This window comes from Thalassophryne amazonica, chromosome 7 (genome assembly GCF_902500255.1).
Source record: "Thalassophryne amazonica chromosome 7, fThaAma1.1, whole genome shotgun sequence".
NCBI lineage: Eukaryota > Metazoa > Chordata > Actinopteri > Batrachoidiformes > Batrachoididae > Thalassophryne > Thalassophryne amazonica.
In genome coordinates, this window is record NC_047109.1 from 1,905,995 (window position 1) to 1,931,995 (window position 26,001).

The following is a 26,001-nucleotide window of genomic DNA, read 5'->3' on the forward strand; positions in this document are numbered from 1 at the left end:
GGTTCTGCTGGAGGTTTCTTCCTGTTAAAAGGGAGTTTTTCCTTCCCACTGTAGCCAAGTGCTTGCTCACAGGGGGTCGTTTTGACCGTTGGGGTTTTTACGTAATTATTGTATGGCCTTGCCTTACAATATAAAGCGCAGTCATTATGTCTTTCTTGTCTCCGTGTGTAGATGATGTGGATGAGTGGGTTGCTCCAGTCTGCATCATGGTGCTGTGATGTGTTTGAGTCCTCATACCTATTGTTCATATTTGTCCAGCTCCTTGATGTTCCTTATTGCCATAACCTTTGCTTGTTCAGGTGATCCATTCAGTTTGAAGTCCATGTGTGCTGGATTTTTCCCTGTTTCTTTAAGAAGCGTGCTTTCCTGGCGATGTCGGCATTCCGTTTGGTGAGATGTTCATTGATGAATACGTTTGTCCCTTTCAGTTTTCTTCCTTGTTTTAACAGTGCTGTTTTGTGTTTTCTGTTGATGAATCTCATGATGACGGTTCATTTATCACCGTCATTTCTCCGGGGCAGAGGGTGGCACGCTTCAATGTTATTTAAATCCATTTCTATACCTTTAGATAGGAGGAAATCAACAACCTGTTTTTCCACAAAGCTGACCTCCTGTTCACTGGGATCCCCTCAGCTCTCATCTGTTACCGCCCGTGCGTAGCACCGTGGTTTGATGTGAAGACCTGTGATGATGTCATCGTTGATTCTGGTGTACTGCTCCAATTCAGCCACTCTGTTTTCCAACTGCACCAGATGCCGGTCTTTCTCGGCGTTCTGGAGCCGTAATGCCTTCACCTCCTCCACCAGATCCATGATTGACTTCTGTTGCTGCTTCACAACAGAAATCTCCTCTGATAGAAAGTCCAGAGATTTTTTAATATCGTCACCTTCCTCCACTGTCAGAACCTTCTTAGGCCCCATGGTCGGCTTATGGGCAGCTTGACGATCGCCGATGTTAACAGCCTGCGTTGTTTGTCACCGGGATGGATCTGCACTGCGCTGGTGCTGCGCGGCCTCGGTGTTTCCGCGCTGATGGATCCGCGGTGGCTACACGAGGCCTCGGGGAAGCGGCACTCGTGACGCGCGGCTTTAATGACGCAGCGCGCGGCCTCAGTGAATTCACCACGTTGGGCGGGCCTCGGACGTTGTTGCTGTCCAGTCGCGGGGCTAAGTTGCCGGTTGAGGTGGTATTCCCACTGTCTGGGTTGGCAAACACCGGCGTGGCAGATGGCAACTACTATTTCAAGGGACAGAGAGAAACTACAGTTCTGGTCTTAAAGATGTCTTCTTTCTTTGGTGACCGTTCAAAAGGTGCAGTTTGTCTGGGCTTAGGGGCTGAAGGTGACAGTTCACAGTCTCAGTTCAGTTCAGCAAGGGACTGAGGGAATCTGGAACTCTTTTTATGTTAGTTCTCTTCAGCTGTAGTGCATAAATCTGTGCTATCATCAGTATGTGTAAAGCATGTTGCAAGTGGAATTAAAATAATGTGTCATGTACTCTGTCCTGTGCCCTGTTCTTGACCTTTTCTTCAAACACAGGTGCACAGGAATAGAACAGGATTCTCTTCTCTCCCGTTCTCAAAGATGCAGTTTCGTCTGCTTCTGTCTCCTTGTTTGATCACGTCAGTGCTGTATTTCAAGCTTGTAGTATGTCTGCTTCTGATCCTGATTCAAGTTGACAGGCCTCTCCTTGGTCACAGCTGGTTACTCGTCTGCTTCAGGACCCTGGTATCTGCTTCAACCTCTGGTCTGTGTCTTTGTTCACTCCTGGTCACTCTCTGTCTCTGTTATGATGCGCTTCCAGCCGTTGCTGGGCCTATAGGCCATCAGCCAACACTGTTACAGGTCGCTTCCCTTGTCTAGTTCGGGATCTTTCAGGTATCTTTGTCTTTTGCAGTTGGATAGATGTACCCAAGATGACCACTCTGCAATTTTCACTGCAGTGGGGGTGGTTACCAGCACTTGGAATGGACCTTCCCACCTCAGAGATGACCAGTTCTTTCTCTTAATAGTCTTTATCAGCACCCAGTCGCCAATCTGGATCTTATTCTCAGGGCCCTGCACAGAAATAGGAGAGTCTGGTATCTTGTTAGCGTGTATTAAATTCTTATGGGATAACACACGTCTCATATAATCAACTAATCCCTCATCCTTACTATCAGGCCCAGCTATTTTCTGTAACTCTGGTATTCTGTAGGGCCTGCCATACAAAATTTCGAATGGCGTAAGGCCAGTCTCTGAGCTGGGTGTTATATGCATGTACAGTTTCACCAAATCCAAACAATAAACCCAGTTTTTTTCCTGTTTCTTCCATACATTTTCTGAGCTTACTTTTAATTTTCCCATTTGTTCTTTCCACTAAACCTGCACTTTGAGGATGATAAGCACAATGTGTTTTTGCATTTATTTTCAAATGTTCTGTCAAATGTTGGATGATTGTATTTACAAAATGTGTACCATTATCACTGTACATTGTTTCATGTAGTCCATGTCTTGGAATTATGTCTCTACAAAGTACCTTTGCAACTGTCAGAGCATCTGCATGTTTAACAGGGAACACCTCTACCCATTTGCTATATGCATCAATCAATACTAGGCAATATTTCATCCCTTCACATTGGTTCAATTCAATAAAATCCATATGGATCGTTTGAAACGGGTATTGAGGGGTTGGAAATTTTCCTCGTATTAGCTCTCATTCCCCTGCGGGTTATGCTTTGCATAAATTAAACATGCTCTGCAGTAATGTTTTGCATATGCCTGAAATCCAAACGTCACAAAATGAGTATTAACCAGTCCAACCATTCCAGCTGTAGAAACGGGACATTGATTTGCAGCAGGGGTTAGTTACATCTCATGAGAGTTCACATTATTTCAATCAGAACACAGGATGATGAAAATATTGAGTTATTATTATTTGTTGCTTCTACACTGCTGTCAATTCACCCTCACCAACATTAATGCTTTCAACAGGAGCTCAATAAACATGTTACAATAATCAACATAGTCTTACTGTTCACACACTGTACAACCTTCTGCTCTGCTCTTCAGCTGGAGTGATAAATTACACTTTGTTCCCAAACAAACCACGCTTCAAAAAATAGAACACTGAATGTATTTGGTAACGTCAATGCAACGTAATGCAAAACAACATCAAAGCTGGAATTGATTACATCAAACAGAACAATATCCCTCTAAATTTATCAGTAACAAACACCTTTAAAACACTAGTATTTCAATTTATTAATTTATATAGCGCCAACTCACGACAAAGTCGCCCCAAGGCACTTCACACAATTCACAACAACACAAATTAATCTAAAATCAAAATGAAAAACAAGAAAAGCACAATAGAAAGATAAAACACAGAAGAACAAATGGAAATTACAATGCAAGCACAAACAAATTAAATTAATGATAAGACAGTCTAAAAAAAAGTGGGTCTTCAGTCTTGATTTAAAAGTCTCCACCGTGTCAGATTGCCGAATAACATCAGGTAGATCATTCCAAAGAGTCAGACCACGGTAGGAGAAGGCTCTATGCCCACAGACTTCTTGTTCATCCTCAGAACACACAGAAGCCCTGCGAACACAAGGGCCTCGCAGGTACGTAGGGCTTAACCAAGTCCACCAGGTAGGAAGGTGCCAGTCCATGAACAACTTTATAAACCAACAATAAAACTTTAAAATCCGATCTGGCAGAAACCGGTAGCCAATGAAGGGATGCCAGAATGAGAGTAATGTGGTCAAACCTTCTACTTTGTGTCAAAAGTCTGGCAGCAGCATTCTTTACCAACTGAAGTCCTCGAATGCTAGAATGCGACAGGCCAGAAAATAAAACATTACAATTATCCAGTCTGGAAGAAATAAACGCATGTATCAAAGTCTCAGCATCAGCCATAGACGGGATGGGACGAATCCTCACCACATTTCGCAGATGAAAGAAGGCAGTCCTCATAATGTCTCTAATGTGGGGACCAAAAGACAATGTAGGATCGAAAAGTACTCCAAGATTCCTCACTTTGTCCGTATGATGCACAACACACGAACCAAAATTAAGCGTCAACTGGTCAAAATGATGCCGATGTCTGGCTGGACAAAGAACCATCATTTCAGTTTTATCAGAATTCAAAAGTAGGAAATTACTAGACAACCAACTTCTCATAGATATAAGGCAATCTTCCAAGGTTTTTATATGGGCAAGATTACCAACAGTTACCGGCATGTACAATTGAGTATCATCAGCATAACAATGAAAGGCAATCCCGTAATGCCGCAGAATATGCCCAAGGGGCGCTATATAAAGTGTGAAAAGCAAGGGGCCTAACACAGACCCCTGTGGAACCCCAAATTTCATTTTACCAAGACCAGAAGTAGTGTTATTATACACAACACAATAAGAACGACTGGACAAGTATGACGTCAGCCAAGCAAGAACACTTCCAGTAATCCCAAAGTAATTTTCCAGCCTATCAAGTAAAACACGATGATCCACAGTATCAAACGCAGCACTAAGATCCAAGAGCACTAATACCATTGTGGTGTCCGAATCCATTGCACACAGTAAATCATTCACCACTCTAATAAGCACTGTCTCTGTAGAGTGATGTTTTCTGAAAGCAGACTGAAGTGACTCAAAAAGATCATTCTCAGTAAGATAGTCTACAGAATTTTAGAACAGAGACAGATTTGATATCGGCCTGTAATTACTCAATACACCAGAGTCAAGACCATATTTCTTAAGCAATGGTTTAATCACTGCAGATTTAAAACACTCAGGAACAGAACCAGAACTTAATGAAAGATTAATGGTGCCTTTAATACCATGCCATAGGTATTAAAGGCACTGCGCTGCGGTGGTTTGAATCATATTTGTCTAATAGATTACAATTTGTTCATGTAAATGGGGAATCTTCTTCACAGACTAAAGTTAATTATGGAGTTCCACAAGGTTCTGTGCTAGGACCAATTTTATTCACTTTATACATGCTTCCCTTAGGCAGTATTATTAGATGGTATTGCTTAAATTTTCATTGTTACGCAGATGATACCCAGCTTTATCTATCCATGAAGCCAGAGGACACACACCAATTAGCTAAACTGCAGGATTGTCTTACAGACATAAAGACATGGATGACCTCTAATTTCCTGTTTTTAAACTCAGATAAAACTGAAGTTATTGTACTTGGCCCCACAAATCTTAGAAACATGGTGTCTAACCAGATCCTTACTCTGGATGGCATTACCCTGACCTCTAGTAATACTGTGAGAAATCTTGGAGTCATTTTTGATCAGGATATGTCATTCAAAGCGCATATTAAGAAATATGTAGGACTGCTTTTTTGCATTTACACAATATCTCTAAAATCAGAAAGGTCTTGTCTCAGAGTGATGCTGAAAAACTAATTCATGCATTTATTTCCTCTAGGCTGGACTATTGTAATTCATTATTATCAGGTTGTCCTAAAAGTTCCCTAAAAAGCCTTCAGTTAATTCAAAATGCTGCAGCTAGAGTACTGACGGGGACTAGAAGGAGAAAGCATATCTCACCCATATTGGCCTCTCTTCATTGGCTTCCTGTTAATTCTAGAATAGAATTTAAAATTCTTCTTCTTACTTATAAGGTTTTGAATAATCAGGTCCCATCTTATCTTAGGGACCTCGTAGTACCATATCACCCCAATAGAGCGCTTCGCTCTCAGACTGCAGGCTTACTTGTAGTTCCTAGGGTTTGTAAGAGTAGAATGGGAGGCAGAGCCTTCAGCTTTCAGGCTCCTCTCCTGTGGAACCAGCTCCCAATTCAGATCAGGGAGACAGACACCCTCTCTACTTTTAAGATTAGGCTTAAAACTTTCCTTTTTGCTAAAGCTTATAGTTAGGGCTGGATCAGGTGACCCTGAACCATCCCTTAGTTATGCTGCTATAGACGTAGACTGCTGGGGGGTTCCCATGATGCACTGTTTCTTTCTCTTTTTGCTCTGTATGCACCACTCTGCATTTAATCATTAGTGATCAATCTCTGCTCCCCTCCACAGCATGTCTTTTTCCTGGTTCTCTCCCTCAGCCCCAACCAGTCCCAGCAGAAGACTGCCCCTTCCTGAGCCTGGTTCTGCTGGAAGTTTCTTCCTGTTAAAAGGGAGTTTTTCCTTCCCACTGTAGCCAAGTGCTTGCTCACAGGGGGTCGTTTTGACCGTTGGGGTTTTACATAATTATTGTATGGCCTTGCCTTACAATGTGAAGCGCCTTGGGGCAACTGTTTGTTGTGATTTGGCGCTATATAAAAAAAAAATTGATTGATTGATTGATTGTTAATGCCTTTACTTTGATGAACTGCCTTTGATCTTATTTTTGATTCTGTTTTCTATTTTCCATATATACATATATGCATGTGTAAGAGTTCATGCACCATTATTCTTCTAAATAATCACTCATTGTCAAAAGCAGAAATATACACTGAACTGTTGAAGTAATCATTATAACTGCTCCCATGAGAAAAGTAACATTTGTTCTTTTGCTTAATGAATGCGCAGACTGTTTTGCTAGAGCTATATTTTTGCTGAACACAGATTAATATTTCGGCCTTGAGCAGAGAATAACACAGCCTGTACACTAGTTCAAGGCTGGCACTGTAATGTCTCAATTTGAAGAACAATTAATATCTGTCTGAGCAAGACCACAAGGCGCCTTCCAGGTGCAAAGCGATACAAATATCAACTGACTGAAGAAACACAGCTGTACTTTTGAATATTGTTTAGTAATATGTCTGTGTGCAACTTGCTTCAGAATAAATCCACGAGCAGAGTGGGCGGGCCCTTCAGAGCTGACTGACAGACAGTGACGAGGTGTCATGCTGGCTCTCCCTGATCAGGAAATGAAATTCAGTCTCTAGCGTGATCATTCTTGATGTTAGTTAACCGAGTTGCTTTTTTTTTTTTTTTTTTTTTTTTTTTTTTACAGATCACAACTCTGACATCTTGGTCCTTCGAAAGCTGGATGCCAATAGACCAGAACGGTGGTCGGCCCGTGACGGAGGACCCCGTTGGAAGACCGTGGCCACGGCCAGGACTAATTCCCGCAGACCCTTTTCCGGGGGGACGGGTCTCCTCCCTAACGGGTCAGCGCCTAACGGGGTGAAGGCATATGGACTTCAGCAACAGAGTGTGATCGCAGGTGAGACGGCTTTTCTTTATGTGCACGTGTGTGTGTGTGGCCGGGACCACTGCGAGGAAAAACACCGTCATGTCTTTTTTTGTTTGTCTCTTGGCTTAAACACTGTAAGGTGTGAGGCTAAAGCCTGGCTGTAAAGTGTTAAATTTTACTCTCTGGGAGAGAAAGAGAAAAGTCAGGTGGCGCAGCGGTTAAAGACCATCTGTTACAGAGCCGCGTGCTCGTGCTGAACCTGATGTGGCTGTTGGCTCCTGATTGAGGCGGCAGCGGTTACAATTGGCAATTAAAAAAGCAAGAGACAACTTCAAGACCACTTTCGGGTCCAGATCAGCGCGTAAAAAAAACTGTACAGTGTTAGGTTGGTGAAACCTTCAGTGGGCGAGCCGTAAAATTCTGATATAAAAACCGGCTGGAGCAGAAGCGTGATAACAGCGGAGCTAAAAAGTGATAACAGCTGAAGCGCAGAGGTGTGAATGTGTTTGTGTGAATGTGTGTGTTTTTATGACTGAGGACACAACTGAATCGTGGGGGCCTGTCACCAGTTTTAACCCACTGGCAGAAACGAAGCCCTGTCTGTGAAGTAGGTTGTAAGCGTTCTACACGCACCACACCTGTTTGTGAACCTAAGAGTCTGAAAAGAAGCCCTAAGCAAGGTCACCCACCTCTCAGAGGTCGAAGTGGTGACACTTTTCAGACTGATCGGTGACCAAACAGTGAAAAAAGAACAACAGCCTGTTCGTTTAGATCTCCCTCTGAGATAACCCCACAAACAGCTAAAATGGGTAACTGCTGTTGTTCTCACAGTAAACATGACACACGACCACAGTCTAATGATTTCAGGTATATGGTGGAAAAGTGAAGCATACAAGCAGCGTGAGGCTGAGAATAAAGTCAAAAACAAACTGAAGCAGAGACAAGACAACCTTAAGAGCATCTTTTATAATAAAAATGAAATTGATAACGACACACCGGGAGGGAGCCAGAGGCCCCCTCCGCAGAATGCAGGCACAGCCCTTTATCCAGCCGCAGATAATGCTGAAGCTACAGCAAGTGCACCTCCTCCACCTCCCTACACTCACCAGACCACAGATGATGACCAAAGATCCAGCATCACCTGAACACTTAAAAATGTGGTGAGAGACAGTTAACTTCTTGGGAAAATTACAGTTAAACTCCACAACAAAGTCATTTGATACCATAAAAGAGAACACCAGTGAATTTACAAAAAGGCAAGAGAGATGTGGAGTGAAAAATACACCAGACCATGCTTTTGCACCAAACACAGAAGTTTTTAAACCTGCCGGAGCAGTCATAATGATGTGTGAGGAAGAAGTGTATTTTGTAGGAAAGGGCAAAGGTCAGCGCCGCAGAGCGGCCAGAGGCAAAGCCCGTGGTGAGATAAAGAGGAAATTGACATGTTGGAAGTGTGGGAAGAATGGACACTTTGCACGTAAATGTACACTCTCGCAAAGATAAGGAGTCCTCCGTTTTCAACATGAATTTTGTTTATGTACATATAAGGTTGCAGTTCTTTCTTTTCTAGAAGATTATACTTATCAATTTTTTCCTTACTTTTATTCTGCTGTCGCTATATAGACAGATTGTGTGTAATTACTGTGAATTGTTTTAGATAAAACTGTCAAGGTCACAGTCGCTGGCACTTCAACATTTTAAAGTGTTGAGTTAAGATACTGAGAAATAAGTGCACATTAATCAATTTTGTACGTGTATATGAGTGTGAGTTGGTGTCCAGGGTAAAAGATAGAGTATTTTGAGGGAGAATTCTGAAATAAATCTGTTGATGAAATAAAACTTTTCAGCTTGTTAAGATGATAACTCAAAGACAATAAATACTATCATCTTCCTACTTTCCATATTGAATGATCATGTAACTGGGATGAAGTGGTTAAAATATTTTTGTACACTGGATAAGGTGTAAAAGTTGGTTAGTTTCACCTACTTAACAGATTTTAAGCAAAGATGATCAAGATTATATTTCAGTAGAGTGATTAATGATTGGATTTATTGTTGTGTGATATATTTTTGTGTGGTGTTGGTTTGAAATTTGTGTGGGTTGATTCTTTTCTGTCTGGGGGAAAAGAAGAAAATTCAGATTGACTGCTTCAATTGAACATTGCAGTATCTTGCCTCAGTAACTCAGCTACATGGGGTGTGCATCCAGTACATTCTGAGTGCTGGTCCCAAGATCATTGTCTTCAAAATCTATGTTGATCAATGATTTAATTGTGGATCACCATTTGGATATGATTGGTTTGTGTGAAACCTGGCTTAAACCTACAGTTGTTCTTCCCCTGAATGAAGCGTGCCCACCAGCATACACATTTAGTCATGTTTCCCGTGGTGTGAAGCAGGGTGGGGGTATTGCTAGGGTATTGCTAAGTCTAGGTTTACGTTAGTAACTGTTGGGGGTTACAGGTATGGATCGTTTGAGCATCTGATTCTCCGCTCTGCCCATGATGTTACATATTGTTTGGGGCAGAAGCATGGACATCAGTCGTGTTATTTTGTCATTGTTTATAGGCCCCCTGGCCCATATTCTGAATTCCTGGATGAATTTGGTGAGTTTGTTTCTAACTTGTCAACTAATGCTGATATTATTTTGATTATGGGTGATTTTAACATTCATATGAATCGATCCTCTGATCCCCTCTGTAAATCATTTATGGAGATTGTAGATGCATTGGGATTTCAGCAGTGTATTCAGGGCTCAACACATATTTGTGGTAATACCCTGGATTTGGTTTTGGTACGAGGTATGGCTGTCATGAATATTAGTATACTGCCCCTTGCATCGGTGGCCTCTGACCATTCATTTATTAAGTTTACATTTACATTACCGCGTTTAGTGGAGCAACAACCTGGCCTATTACTGCGGCGATGCATTAAACCTTCAACTAGGACTGAAGTTGAAGCCAGATTGCCTGGTCTTTTAGCTTCAACTTTGCAGAATGCTCAATCAGTGGACAGTCTGGTGGATGGTTTGAATTTGGTACTCAAAACTACACTTGATGAGATGGCGCCTCCTTTATTAAGGCCTTGCCTTCCCAAAGTGCAGTCGCCTTGGTTTAATGGATACTTGCGGGACCTCAGGCAGAAGGCTAGAGGTCTGGAACGGAAGTGGCATAGCTCTAAATTAGAGGTGTTCCACTCTGCATGGCATGATGCAGTTGCAGAGTATAAGCATGCACTATGGACTACAAAGCGGGCTTACTATTCGGATTTGATCAATAAAAATAAGCACAACTCAAAATTTTTGTTTGATACTGTAACATTTCTTAGTGGACTAACAGGTCAGTCACCTGTTAGTCCTTCTCCATTTATAGCTCAAGACTTCTTGGAGTACTTTGAGAAAAAAATAGAAGACAATAGATTGAGCATATCTAAACATGCTTTGGCTCAATCTCTACACCCTGCTGCGGAGGTAGGTGTTAATAATGAAGTGACACCTAGATTTACAGAATGATACTATTTCACTAGACGCGCTAACAAAGCTCGTGACATCTACAAAAAGCACAACCTGCCTATTTGATCCTATACCAACAAAATTGTTTAAGGAGCTGTGGCCCGTTCTTGGGCCTACTGTGTTGGAAATTGTTAATCAATCAATCAATCAATTTTTTTTATATAGCGCCAAATCACAACAAACAGTTGCCCCAAGGCGCTTCACATTGTAAGGCAAGGCCATACAATAATTATGTAAAACCCCAACGGTCAAAACGACCCCCTGTGAGCAAGCACTTGGCTACAGTGGGAAGGAAAAACTCCCTTTTAACAGGAAGAAACCTCCAGCAGAACCAGGCTCAGGAAGGGGCAGTCTTCTGCTGGGACTGGTTGGGGCTGAGGGAGAGAACCAGGAAAAAGACATGCTGTGGAGGGGAGCAGAGATCGATCACTAATGATTAAATGCAGAGTGGTGCATACAGAGCAAAAAGAGAAAGAAACAGTGCATCATGGGAACCCCCCAGCAGTCTACATCTATAGCAGCATAACTAAGGGATGGTTCAGGGTCACCTGATCCAGCCCTAACTATAAGCTTTAGCAAAAAGGAAAGTTTTAAGCCTAATCTTAAAAGTAGAGAGGGTGTTTGTCTCCCTGATCTGAATTGGGAGCTGGTTCCACAGGAGAGGAGCCTGAAAGCTGAAGGCTCTGCCTCCCATTCTACTCTTACAAACCCTAGGAACTACAAGTAAGCCTGCAGTCTGAGAGCGAAGCGCTCTATTGGGGTGATATGGTACTACGAGGTCCCTAAGATAAGATGGGACCTGATTATTCAAAACCTTATAAGTAAGAAGAAGAATTTTAAATTCTATTCTAGAATTAACAGGAAGCCAATGAAGAGAGGCCAATATGGGTAAGATATGCTCTCTCCTTCTAGTCCCCGTCAGTACTCTAGCTGCAGCATTTTGAATTAACTGAAGGCTTTTTAGGGAACTTTTAGGACAACCTGATAATAATGAATTACAATAGTCCAGCCTAGAGGAAATAAATGCATGAATTAGTTTTTCAGCATCACTCTGAGACAAGACCTTTCTGATTTTAGAGATATTGCGTAAATGCAAAAAAGCAGTCCTACATATTTGTTTAATATGCGCTTTGAATGACATATCCTGATCAAAAATGACTCCAAGATTTCTCACAGTATTACTAGAGGTCAGGGTAATGCCATCCAGAGTAAGGATCTGGTTAGACACCATGTTTCTAAGATTTGTGGGGCCAAGTACAATAACTTCAGTTTTATCTGAGTTTAAAAGCAGGAAATTAGAGGTCATCCATGTCTTTATGTCTGTAAGACAATCCTGCAGTTTAGCTAATTGGTGTGTGTCCTCTGGCTTCATGGATAGATAAAGCTGGGTATCATCTGCGTAACAATGAAAATTTAAGCAATACCATCTAATAATACTGCCTAAGGGAAGCATGTATAAAGTGAATAAAATTGGTCCTAGCACAGAACCTTGTGGAACTCCATAATTAACTTTAGTCTGTGAAGAAGATTCCCCATTTACATGAACAAATTGTAATCTATTAGACAAATATGATTCAAACCACCGCAGCGCAGTGCCTTTAATACCTATGGCATGGTATTAAAGGCACCATTAATCTTTCATTAAGTTCTGGTTCTGTTCCTGAGTGTTTTAAATCTGCAGTGATTAAACCATTGCTTAAGAAATATGGTCTTGACTCTGGTGTATTGAGTAATTACAGGCCGATATCAAATCTGTCTCTGTTCTAAAATTCTGGAAAAAGTGGTCTCACAGCAGCTCTTACTGAGAATGATCTTTTTGAGTCACTTCAGTCTGCTTTCAGAAAACATCACTCTACAGATACAGTGCTTATTAGAGTGGTGAATGATTTACTGTGTGCAATGGATTCGGACACCACAATGGTATTAGTGCTCTTGGATCTTAGTGCTGCGTTTGATATTGTGGATCATCGTGTTTTACTTGATAGGCTGGAAAATTACTTTGGGATTACTGGAAGTGTTCTTGCTTGGCTGACGTCATACTTGTCCAGTCGTTCTTATTGTGTTGTGTAGAATAACACTACTTCTGGTCTTGGTAAAATGAAATTTGGGGTTCCACAGGGGTCTGTGTTAGGCCCCTTGCTTTTCACACTTTATATAGCGCCCCTTGGGCATATTCTGCGGCATTACGGGATTGCCTTTCATTGTTATGCTGATAATACTCAATTGTACATGCCGGTAACTGTTGGTAATCTTGCCCATATAAAAACCTTGGAAGATTGCCTTATATCTATGAGAAGTTGGTTGTCTAGTAATTTCCTACTCTTGAATTCTGATAAAACTGAAATGATGGTTCTTTGTCCAGCCAGACATCGGCATCATTTTGACCAGTTGGCGCTTAATTTTGGTTCGTGTGTTGTGCATCATACGGACAAAGTGAGGAATCTTGGAGTACTTTTCGATCCTACATTGTCTTTTGGTCCCCACATTAGAGACATTATGAGGACTGCCTTCTTTCATCTGCGAAATGTGGTGAGGATTCGTCCCATCCCGTCTATGGCTGATGCTGAGACTTTGATACATGCGTTTATTTCTTCCAGACTGGATAATTGTAATGTTTTATTTTCTGGCCTGTCGCATTCTAGCATTCGAGGACTTCAGTTGGTAAAGAATGCTGCTGCCAGACTTTTGACACAAAGTAGAAGGTTTGACCACATTACTCTCATTCTGGCATCCCTTCATTGGCTACCGGTTTCTGCCAGATCGGATTTTAAAGTTTTATTGTTGGTTTATAAAGTTGTTCATGGACTGGCACCTTCCTACCTGGTGGACTTGGTTAAGCCCTACGTACCTGCGAGGCCCTTGTGTTCGCAGGGCTTCTGTGTGTTCTGAGGATGAACAAGAAGTCTGTGGGGCATAGAGCCTTCTCCTACCGTGGTCTGACTCTTTGGAATGATCTACCTGCTGTTATTCGGCAATCTGACACGGTGGAGACTTTTAAATCAAGACTGAAGACCCACTTTTTTTTAGACTGTCTTATCATTAATTTAATTTGTTTGTGCTTGCATTGTAATTTCCATTTGTTCTTCTGTGTTTTATCTTTCTATTGTGCTTTTCTTGTTTTTCATTTTGATTTTAGATTAATTTGTGTTGTTGTGAATTGTGTGAAGTGCCTTGGGGCGACTTTGTCGTGAGTTGGCGCTATATAAATTAATAAATTGAAATACTAGTGTTTTAAAGGTGTTTGTTACTGATAAATTTAGAGGGATATTGTTCTGTTTGATGTAATCAATTCCAGCTTTGATGTTGTTTTGCATTACGTTGCATTGACGTTACCAAATACATTCAGTGTTCTATTTTTTGAAGCGTGGTTTGTTTTGGGAACAAAGTGTAATTTATCACTCCAGCTGAAGAGCAGAGCAGAAGGTTGTACAGTGTGTGAACAGTAAGACTATGTTGATTATTGTAACATGTTTATTGAGCTCCTGTTGAAAGCATTAATGTTGGTGAGGGTGAATTGACAGCAGTGTAGAAGCAACAAATAATAATAACTCAATATTTTCATCATCCTGTGTTCTGATTGAAATAATGTGAACTCTCATGAGATGTAACTAACCCCTGCTGCAAATCAATGTCCCGTTTCTACAGCTGGAATGGTTGGACTGGTTAATACTCATTTTGTGACGTTTGGATTTCAGGCATATGCAAAACATTACTGCAGAGCATGTTTAATTTATGCAAAGCATAACCCGCAGGGGAATGAGAGCTAATACGAGGAAAATTTCCAACCCCTCAATACCCGTTTCAAACGATCCATATGGATTTTATTGAACTGAACCAATATGAAGGGATGAAATATTGCCTAGTATTGATTGATGCATATAGCAAATGGGTAGAGGTGTTCCCTGTTAAACATGCAGATGCTCTGACAGTTGCAAAGGTACTTTGTAGACATAATTCCAAGACATGGACTACCTGAAACAATGTACAGTGATAATGGTACACATTTTGTAAATACAATCATCCAACATTTGACAGAACATTTGAAAATAAATGCAAAAACACATTGTGCTTATCATCCTCAAAGTGCAGGTTTAGTGGAAAGAACAAATGGGAAAATTAAAAGTAAGCTCAGAAAATGTATGGAAGAAACAGGAAAAAAAACTGGGTTTATTGTTTGGATTTGGTGAAACTGTACATGCATATAACACCCAGCTCAGAGACTGGCCTTACGCCATTCAAAATTTTGTATGGCAGGCCCTACAGAATACCAGAGTTACAGAAAATAGCTGGGCCTGATAGTAAGGATGAGGGATTAGTTGATTATATGAGACGTGTGTTATCCCATAAGAATGTCATACACGCTAACAAGATACCAGACTCTCCTATTTCTGTGCAGGGCCCTGAGAATAAGATCCAGATTGGCGACTGGGTGCTGATAAAGACTATTAAGAGAAAGAACTGGTCATCTCTGAGGTGGGAAGGTCCATTCCAAGTGCTGGTAACCAACCCCACTGCAGTGAAAATTGCAGAGAGGTCATCTTGGGTACATCTATCCAACTGCAAAAGACAAAGATACCTGAAAGATCCCGAACTAGACAAGGGAAGCGACGTGTAACAGTGTTGGCTGATGGCCTATAGGCCCAGCAACGGCTGGAAGCGCATCATAACAGAGACAGAGAGTGACCAGGAGTGAACAAAGACACAGACCAGAGGTTGAAGCAGATACCAGGGTCCTGAAGCAGATGAGTAACCAGCTGTGACCAAGGAGAGGCCTGTCAACTTGAATCAGGATCAGAAGCAGACGTACTACAAGCTTGAAATACAGCACTGACGTGATCAGACAAGGAGACAGAAGCAGACAAAACTGCATCTTTGAGAACGGGAGAGAAGAGAATCCTGTTCTATTCCTGTGCACCTGTGTTTGAAGAAAACGTCAAGAACAGGGCACATGACAGAGTACATGACACATTATTTTAATTCCACTTGCAACATGCTTTACACATACTGATGATAGCACAGATTTATGCACTACAGCTGAAGAGAACTAACATAAAAAGAGTTCCAGATTCCCTCAGTCCCTTGCTGAACTGAACTGAGACTGTGAACTGTCACCTTCAGCCCCTAAGCCCAGACAAACTGCACCTTTTGAACGGTCACCAAAGAAAGAAGACATCTTTAAGACCAGAACTGTAGTTTCTCTCTGTCCCTTGAAATAGTAGTTGCCATCTGCCACGCCGGTGTTTGCCAACCCGGACAGTGGGAATACCACCTCAACCGGCAACTTAGCCCCGCGACTGGACAGCAACAACGTCCGAGGCCCGCCCAACGTGGTGAATTCACTGAGGCCGCGCGCTGCGTCATTAAAGCCGCGCGTCACGAGTGCCGCTTCCCCGAGGCCTCGTGTAGCCACCGCGGATCCATCAGCGCGGAAACACCAAGGCCGCACAGCACCAGCGCAGTGCAGATCCATCCCGGTGACAAACAACGCAGGCTGTTAACATCGGCGATCGTCAAGCTGCCCATAAGCCGACCATGGGGCCTAAGAAGGTTCTGACAGTGGAGGAAGGTGACGATATTAAAAAATCTCTGGACTTTCTATCAGAGGAGATTTCTGTTGTGAAGCAGCAACAGAAATCAATCATGGATCTGGTGGAGGAGGTGAAGGCATTACGGCTCCAGAACGCCGAGAAAGACCGGCATCTGGTGCAGCTGGAAAATAGAGTGGCTGAATTGGAGCAGTACACCAGAATCAACGATGTCATCATCACAGGTCTTCACATCAAACCACGGTGCTACGCACGGGCGGTAACAGATGAGAGCTGAGGGGATCCCAGTGAACAGGAGGTCAGCTTTGTGGAAAAACAGGTTTTTCATCTAAAGGTATAGAAATGGATTTAAATAACATTGAAGCGTGCCACCCTCTGCCCCGGAGAAATGACGGTGATAAATGAACCGTCATCATGAGATTCATCAACAGAAAACACAAAACAGCACTGTTAAAACAAGGAAGAAAACTGAAAGGGACAAACGTATTCATCAATGAACATCTCACCAAACGGAATGCCGACATCGCCAGGAAAGCACGCTTCTTAAAGAAACAGGGAAAACTCCAGCACACATGGACTTCAAACTGAACGGATCACCTGAACAAGCAAAGGTTATGGCAATAAGGAACATCAAGGAGCTGGACAAATATGAACAATAGGTATGAGGACTCAAACACATCACAGCACCATGATGCAGACTGGAGCAACCCACTCATCCACATCATCTACACACGGAGACAAGAGAGACATAATGACTAAGGATAATGATCCGTTTATTTCTGCCCAGGAGCTCTGTCTAGATACATTTAATTATAATAATTCTGCTAACCACCCCTTCGAATCTGAAAATGATCCTGATACCTTTTTCAGTGAGAATATTGTGAGACAGTGCAAATATTTTACAGAAGAACAATTCAAAAATTATAAAATCAATGATGAAGATTTTTCAATTATACATTTCAACAGCAGAAGTCTTTCTCATAATCTGTCCACTATTAATGATTGTTTGAAAACATCCAAAAAAGTTTTTCAGTTATTGCAATTTCAGAAACATGGTTAAATGAGGATAATAAAGATCTGGTATATCTTGATGGTTATGAATTGTTCCTGGTTAATAGGCAGACGAGAAGGGGCGGAGGCATTGCATTGTTTGTAAGGTCAGATTATAACTGTAAACTCATTAACAACACGTCATTTACAGTGGACAACATCATGGAATGTGTTACCATAGAAATTACATCTATAAACTCCAAAACATAGTTGTTAGTTGCATTTACAGAGCTCCTGGGACAAATATTGACACCTTTGAAGACATTATCTTAGGAATGTACAACAAAATCAACAGAAATAAGCATTTATTTGTCTGTGGAGATTTCAATATAGATTTTTTAAACCCTCACAATCATTCACAAATTACCTCATTTATAAACACCTTGTACTGTTTAGGGCTGTTTCCAACCATCATTCATCCTAGCAGAATAACTACGGATACAACAACTCTCATTGACAATATTTTAACTAACGTTATATCCGGTAATCTTAGTGGGGGACTACTGGTCAGTGATATCAGTGATCACTTGCCAGTTTTCTCAGTCTTTGCATTGGAGGGTTGTTGTATGTATCGAAGCAATATCAAATTCATGAGTCGAAAAGTAACACCTGAAACAATTGATAATTTCAGGGAGGATTTATCAAGTCAGAATTGGTCAGATGTTTTTGTTGATGATGTTGACAGGTCATATGATGCTTTCATTTCCATTTTTTTCCAGTTTGTATAATAAACACTGTCCATTTGTTGACAAAATATATAGAAATCAATATAGCAACAAACCATGGATAACTAAGGGACTTCAGAGGGCATGTAAAAAGAAAAACATACTATATAAACAATTCATAAAACTACGAACTAAGGAAGCTGAAAGTAAGTATAAAACATATAAGAATAAGTTAATCAATATCATGAGACTCAGTAAAAAAATATATTATAATGAGTTACTTGTCAAAAATAGAAATAACATCAAAAACACATGGAACATATTAAATGAAATAGTAAAAAAGAATAGAGTAACTAGAGATTATCCTTCATTTTTTCAGAGTAACAACTACATCACGATTGATAACGACGAGTCTATTGCTGAACACTTTAATGAATACTTCATTAATGTGGGTAAAAATCTTGCCAGTAAAATTGACTCATCAACTAATAACTTCTGGCTAAATAATTCAACGTTGTTTCAATGTTCATTGGTGGTACTCATGAAAGGGAAATACTTGATCTGGTTCATGGTTCAAAAAGTAAGAAATTGACTGATTTTAATAATTTGGATATGGCTTTATTAAAAAAGTTATTGATTGTATAGTAAAACCGTTCAATTATATTTGCAATATGTCACTAAGTACTGGTAAATTTCCTTCTCAAATGAAAATAGCCAAAGTAATTCCTCTGTTTAAAACTGGTGACAAACACACATTTTCTAATTATAGACCTATATCACTCCTGCCACAATTTTCCAAAATTTTGGAAAAAATATTTGCTAAAAGATTAAATGATTATTTACTGAAGCATAACATCATTTGTGAAGAACAATATGGATTCAGAAGGTCTCGAACTACATCACATGCTTTGATGGACTTTGTAGAAAGTATAGCAACTGCAATTGACAATAAACAATACACAATAGGTGTTTTTTTTTATTTACAGAAAGAGTTTGACACAATTAACCATGGAATACTATTAATTAAACTGCAGAAATATGGAATCAGAGGTCTGGCATATGAATGGATAGCTAGTTATTTACAAGGCAGATTTCAGTATGTTCAATTCAATAATACAAATTATGAACTCAGGGATGTCACATGTGGGGTGCCGCAGGGCTCAGTGCTGGGTCCTTTGTTGTTTATAATCTATATAAATGATATAAGTTGGGTGTCGAGTTCACTGAGATGTGTCCTTTTTGCGGATGATACAACTGTGTTCTGTAGCGGTGAAAATCTTGAACAGCTTCTGGACATAGTGGAGAAAGAACTGGAAAAATTTAAGGTTTGGTTTGACGCTAATAAGTTGTCACTCAACCTTGGGAAAACTAAATGTATTATATTTGGAAATAAACAGGCACCCAAATGTAAAAATTTAACTATAAACAATAAGGAAATTGAGTTAGTAACAGAGAATAAATTTTTAGGTGTTATAATTGATAATAAACTTAGCTGGAAACCATATATAAAAAATTATGTGAAATCAAAATTGTCAAAAACTATAGCCATTTTGTATAAAGCCAAAGACATACTGCTGCAAGAAGGGTTACTTACTTTATATCATTCTCTGATGGTACCATATATGACATATTGTGTTGAGTCATGGGGAAACACTTACAAATCAAATACCAATCCAATATTCCTTTTGCAAAAACGAGCCATACGAATCATCTGCAATAAACAATATCGTGAACCAACTCATTCTCTATTTGTGTCTTTAAATGTATTAAAATTCATAGATTTGGTCGATTACATTACAATTCAAACTTTATTTCGAGCGAAAAACCAAGCCTTACCGAGACATGTCCAGAGTCTGTTCCAATTGAGGGAATCCAGATATAGTTTAAGAGGTTGTGCAATTTTTATGAAACCACCAGTAAGAACAAATGTAAAGGGTTTTTGTGTGTCTGTGGTTGGGGTGAGGAAATGGAACAAATGTTCAACAGAGGTTAGAATGAGTAGTACCTTAGTAAGATTTAAGAAACTACTCAAAAAGAACATCATGTCTAAGTATCATAAAGAAGCAAATATAATTTGATTTATAAGGAGTGTTCAATTTATAAGTGGGACTTATTGTATATTTGAATGTATGGGTATGTATATGCGTATGTAGATATATAGATATGGGTAGGTGTATATGTATATGTATATAAGTGACTGTGTATATGTATGTATATATTTATGTTTGTAAACTATATACGTATGTATATTAGGTATATATGGCACAGCCCAAGCAGAGGGTCACCCCCAAGAGCCTGGTCTGCTTGAGGTTTCTTCCTTATAGGGAGTTTTTCCTCACCACAGTTGCCTAGTGCTTGCTCTGGGGGTTGGTAAGGTTAGTCCTTACTGGCGTAAAGTGCCTTGATTCGACTTTCTTGTGATCTGGTACTATATAAATATAATTATAAGTGAATAGTATATTGATGTGTATGTCTGTGTGTCGACATGTCAATCAATTAATCAATCAATTTTATTTATATAGCGCCAAATCACAACAAACAGTTGCCCCAAGGCGCTTTATATTGTAAGGCAAGGCCATACAATAATTACGTAAAAACCCCAATGGTCAAAACGACCCCCCGTGAGCAAGTAGTGACCCCCCTGTGACATGTAGTAGTGAATTTGTATTTATATAAATATGACTGATTAGAATTGTTGGACTTGTACTAGCAGGGGTGGGCGCTAATAAGCTTTGCTTCAGCCCACACCCTTTCGGACTCACTAGTTTTGTCTGTGTTTGTTTGTGGAATTGTTCATTTTTTTCTATTTGAATATTTTGTGTGCCGAATAAAAAAACTTTGTCACTTTGTCAAAAATAATAATAATAAAAAAAACAACACAGGGACAGATATCAACAGGTTGTTCAAAACACTGTATTAGCTATGGAGAGCTTTGCTGCCAGAGCAGGATGCAAACTTCGCACCCTGATGATGATTTTGACAATTATTGCTGTGATTGTGGCATTTACTGTGTGGTGGTATAAAAAAATATATGAACCATGTTACAATTCAGACCAGAAGAAAGTGATACCTTTATTCAAATCTGGTGACAAGCATCTTTTTACTAACCATAGGCCTGTGTCTTTCTAGTGTCACAATTTTCAAAAATATTGGAAAAAACTTTATGGGATCAGAGAAGTGGCTTTGAATTTGATTAAAAGCTATTTACAAAACCGGAAACAGTTTGTTAAACTTGGGGACTGCTGTTCTTCATATCTGGACATTGTTTGTGGAGTTCCTCAGGGTTCTGTGTTGGCACCAAAGTTATTCATATTGTATATCAATGATTTATGTAAAGTCTCGGATCTGTTTAGAGCAGTCCTCTTTGCAGATGTTACAAACTTATTTTGTTCAGGGGATAATTTGCAACAATTACTAGATGATCTGGGATCAGAAATGATAAAGTTGAAGAGATGGTTCGATATGAACAAACTATCACTAAATTGGTCTAAAAACTAAAATAATGTTATTTGGAAACCATAAAAAAGATGGACGAATACAGTTAAACATACAGGTAGGGATGGGTATTGATAAGATTTTATCGATATCGATGCCATTATCAATTTTGCTTATCGATCTGATTCCTTATCGATTCCCTTATCGATACCACTTGTGAATTTTGTACTAAAAGTAGGCTTTACAGGTTTTCTATGTATTTCATTGAGTCTTAAAATAAATAAATATGAAATTGGTCACTGTATCCTTGATCTCTGTACATAAATAAAAATAAAACGGTGTTTCGCTTTGAAGTTATTAATTCTGACTGGATTCTACAGTTCTAACTTGACTCGGCAGAGAGCCGCACAGCGTTTGGAGCTGTGTGAACAGAACAGAGGACGATTCTCGTTTCTTTCTCTCAACAACACAGGAGTCCCAGTTAGCAACTTTAATCCGCACAAAAGTGACTCATGATTTCACAGATTCAGGGATGAAAGTGGTGAAAAACAAAAAAAAGATGAAACCCAAAATTACCCCCCAACACCACCTGCACGAAAATGTTTCAATTCTAGAAGCTCTGAAATGCAATCTGGGACTATTCCAGACAATAAACTGCAGTGAGTGCAGCATCCATTTAGTGAGAAGAAAAAAAAAAAAAAAAAAAACAACTGTCCTTATTCAAATTCATTCCAGTAGTATTCTGCGCTTACTAGGATGCAGCAGTTTTCTAGTTTGGCAGATAGTTCAGGAGGAAATCACTGAAGAAATTAACACATTGAAAATATGGTTTGACCGACACAAACAGTCAAACTTAAATAAAACAGGGATGAAATGGAGCTGTTCACAGGAAACACTTATTTCTGTATGTATGTATTTATTTATTTCTGTATGTTCATTGTTAGTTGGTTTTATATTTTTTCTGTTGTGTTTTTAATTCACGTTATTTTTGTCTCTTTCTCTAAAATTGTATATAATCATTACATTAGTTATTATTACTATTATTGTTGTGCTTGCTATTATTAATAATATATAAACAAAAATACATTTAAAAAATATTACAATTTGTAATACGTTTGACTCTTTTACAACAACAAACGCTTGACAGCTGCAACTGCTTAATGCTAACTTAACACTGACAATGTCATAGACATGCTAACGTGTTAGCATTGGTCCCGTTTTTAAGTTATAAAATACATCTATCAACTGTTTCAGAAGACCATAACAGGTCGGTTTAACATAAAAAAGGTAAATAATACTCACAGCCATATGCTTTTTAGGGTTTTAGCGGGGGAAAGCGAAAGAAAACAATTAATCAACGAAGCAATGATCGAAGCACTGCATCGATCTGCGAATCACTGCTTTGACTGGTTCAAGGTTCAAAGCAAAGCCACGCTGCAGAAAAGTTGATTACAGACCCGCTGCAGGGTCTGTAATTAATGTAGAGAAATTATAATTTTCCTGATAAACACCCCCAAAAACAACGGCCACTCTTAAGGACCGATAAGGGAATCGTTAAGTAAAAAGGTTATTGATGTCGGTGGATCGAACCATTTCTTAACGATACCCGAAAGGAACCGGTTCTTGATACCCATCCCTACATACAGGGGGTAAATATGGAACCTGTCAAAGAGAACAAGTCGTCAGGTGCGGTCATCAATGACAGAATCAACTGGAAAGCACATATTCAACATAGTCAAAAGAAAGTATCAAAAAGTACGGCAATATTAAGCAGGGCAAAGCACATTCTTAATGGTAAATCACTACATACTCTGTATTGCACACTGATTGCACCTTACTTGACTTATGGTGCAAGTATGGGGCAATACCTACAAAACTACAGTACAACCATTATTCAACCTTCAAAAAAGAGCATTAAGAATAATTTATAATGCAGGTTATCAGGATCATATCAATCCACTGTTTATTACATCACAGATTTTAAAAACTCCGTGACATGATTTCATTTAAGACTGTTTGATTGCTGTATAAAGTAAAAAAAAAAAAAAAAAAAAAAAAAAAAATTAAGCAAGTACCTCTCAGAATTCAAGGATATTTTATGCAACGAGACGGAATATATAATTTAAGGGATTTGCATCGTTTTAAAAATTGCGGGTGCAAGGATGACCAGGAAATGCTTCTGTGTCTCTATTTGTGGCCAAAAAATTGGAATAAGCTACCCGAGAAACTCCAATAATGTCCAAATATCAATCAGTTTAAATATTTATACAAAGAAATGGTGTTCGACGAATGTGTATCTGATGGAATGGATGAATGTGCTTCCTTTAAATTCTTATTATTGAATGTACTGGGGTAACTAGCTTACTAAGTATTGTGATTTGTCCTCTTGCTTGATCAACGGCTCAACGGATGATTTCCACCACAGTTAATGGTTTATTACTGGCCCGTTACTATATTGCGTTATTGCTATTGGATGCTGAATCATGTCACCTCATCCAAACGGGGCAAAATGATGGTTAAGTACACTGTTTGTAAGTTTATTGACGTTTCTACAGTGATTATGTTGAGAATGTAGACATTAAATTCGATAAACAGGGGGGAATAATGATAGAGTTTTCTATATATTGTCAATATTATTATCAAATATTAATGTCTTTGTCTTTACTTTGATGAACTGAGTTTTCTATACATTGTCAATATTATTATCAAATATTAATGTCTTTGTCTTTACTTTGATGGAGTTTTCTATACATTGTCAATATTATTATCAAATATTAATGTCTTTGTCTTTACTTTGATGATTGTTAATGCCTTTACTTTGATGAACTGCCTTTGATCTTATTTTTGATTCTGTTCTCTATTTTCCATATATACATATATGCATGTGTAAGAGTTCATGCACCATTATTCTTCTAAATAATCACTCATTGTCAAAAGCAGAAATATACACTGAACTGTTGAAGTAATCATTATAACTACTCCCATGAGAAAAGTAACATTTGTCCTTTTGCTTAATGAATGCGCAGACTGTTTTGCTAGAGCTATATTTTTGCTGAACACAGATTAATATTTCGGCCTTGAGCAGAGAATAACACAGCCTGTACACTAGTTCAAGGCTGGCACTGTAATGTCTCAATTTGAAGAACAATTACTGTCTGAGCAAGACCACAAGGTCTCAATACAAATATGAACTAACTGAAGAAACACAGCTGTACTTTTGAATATTATTTTGTAATATGTCTGTGTGCAACTTGCTTCAGAATAAATCCAGGAGCAGAGTGGGCGGACCCTTCAGAGCTGACTGACAGACAGTGACGAGGGGTCATGCTGGCTCTCCCTGATCAGGAAATGAAATTCAGTCTCTAGCGTGATCATTCTTTGTGTTAGTTAACTGAGTTGCTTTTTTTTTTTTTTTTTTTTAACAGATCACAACTCTGACAGCACTACTAACCAAATTAAATTAAATATTAATAATACAAAGACTACTGTCATATTATAGAACTCAAACCTGGACATATCTACCATCACGATGATTGCGTATTTTTAATAGGCATATATTTTAGATGTACTTCATAGTTTAACTTGAAACCTTTTTATATGGATTATTAATACCCACTTGGATGTCGGCCCGCGTGTTTTAATCCTAGTTATGAACCAGGAACGTAAAACACCATTCACTGCCTCTCAGGACGCTGCGAAGTGACGAGAAAGTCAAGATGACTCACAATAACTGTAAAAATCAGCTAAAAACCAGGCTGATGAGCGGATGTAACTAACGCTGAATGTAAGAGAAGACCTTACATAAGCAGATCAAGACTGTAATCTAATTTTACCACGTGCACAGTTCTGACGATTGCGCTTGATATATAAATTACAAAACTTTTCAACCTAGTCTGGTACGGAAACTTTCTCCATAGAAACAATGCGTGTGGTCACCGCGCTCCCCGGCTTCAGTGTGGACTCTCACAACAATGAAAGTCCTGTTCCGAACCGGGCTGCCCAAAGACCCTGGTCCTCACAGACATTTTTAAACCATTTACACTGAACCGGACTCGTGAGGACATCACGATGATACAAAGCGGCTCCATGTTTGCTGGCAACGTGCTGAGGAAGCTGCTAGCCGCCGGCTAACCACAGGGAACTCACGGCTGTGAGGAGGAGCGGTCTCATCTGCTCACTGCTGTCCTCCATCTCCACAAAAATCCCACACAGATCCTCGGTTCTCTCCGCGATTCATCCAAATTCACTTTTAAAACCCCTATTTACTTATTTTAACGTTTTTTTCATCCAATTATTCACAATTGTCTACTATTTAACTCTGGATGCAAAGCCCGCCCTTTTCAGACTGACGGTTAATCTGCCCAATCAGGCGGCAGAAATTGTTCTACATTCACCAATCTGCGATGGGCGGAGTCATGTCGGTAAACCAGCATGGGTGATTTTTTTTTTCTTTTTTGTTAAATTTTATAGATTTTCTTTTTTTCAGCGTCTCCGAATAAAATTCTTCTTCTTCTTCGTCTTTCAACAGCTCCCGTTAGGGGGCGCCACAGCAGATCAATCGTCTTCATCTCACCCTGTCCTCTGTGTCTTCCTCTGTCTCACCAACCACCTGCATGTCCTCCCTCAGCACATCCAGAAACCTCCTCTGTCCTCCCTC

The 26,001-nt window shown here is 39.6% G+C and overlaps 1 protein-coding gene across 4 annotated transcripts in view; it reads right to left on the reverse strand.

Annotated features, from left to right (window-relative positions):
- Positions 1-25,682, reverse strand: part of LOC117513554 (sodium bicarbonate cotransporter 3-like) — a 170,913-nt gene extending 145,231 nt beyond the window's left edge. For 3 of the 4 annotated variants that reach the window (XM_034173714.1, XM_034173712.1, XM_034173713.1), the window contains exon 1: positions 25,491-25,682. In XM_034173714.1, the coding sequence (XP_034029605.1) occupies positions 25,491-25,535 (45 nt within the window). In that variant the 5' untranslated portion in view covers positions 25,536-25,682. The remainder of the gene's footprint in view (positions 1-25,490) is intronic. The other variant, XM_034173715.1, reaches the window with a different exon arrangement.
- Positions 25,683-26,001: the final 319 nt, after the last annotated feature.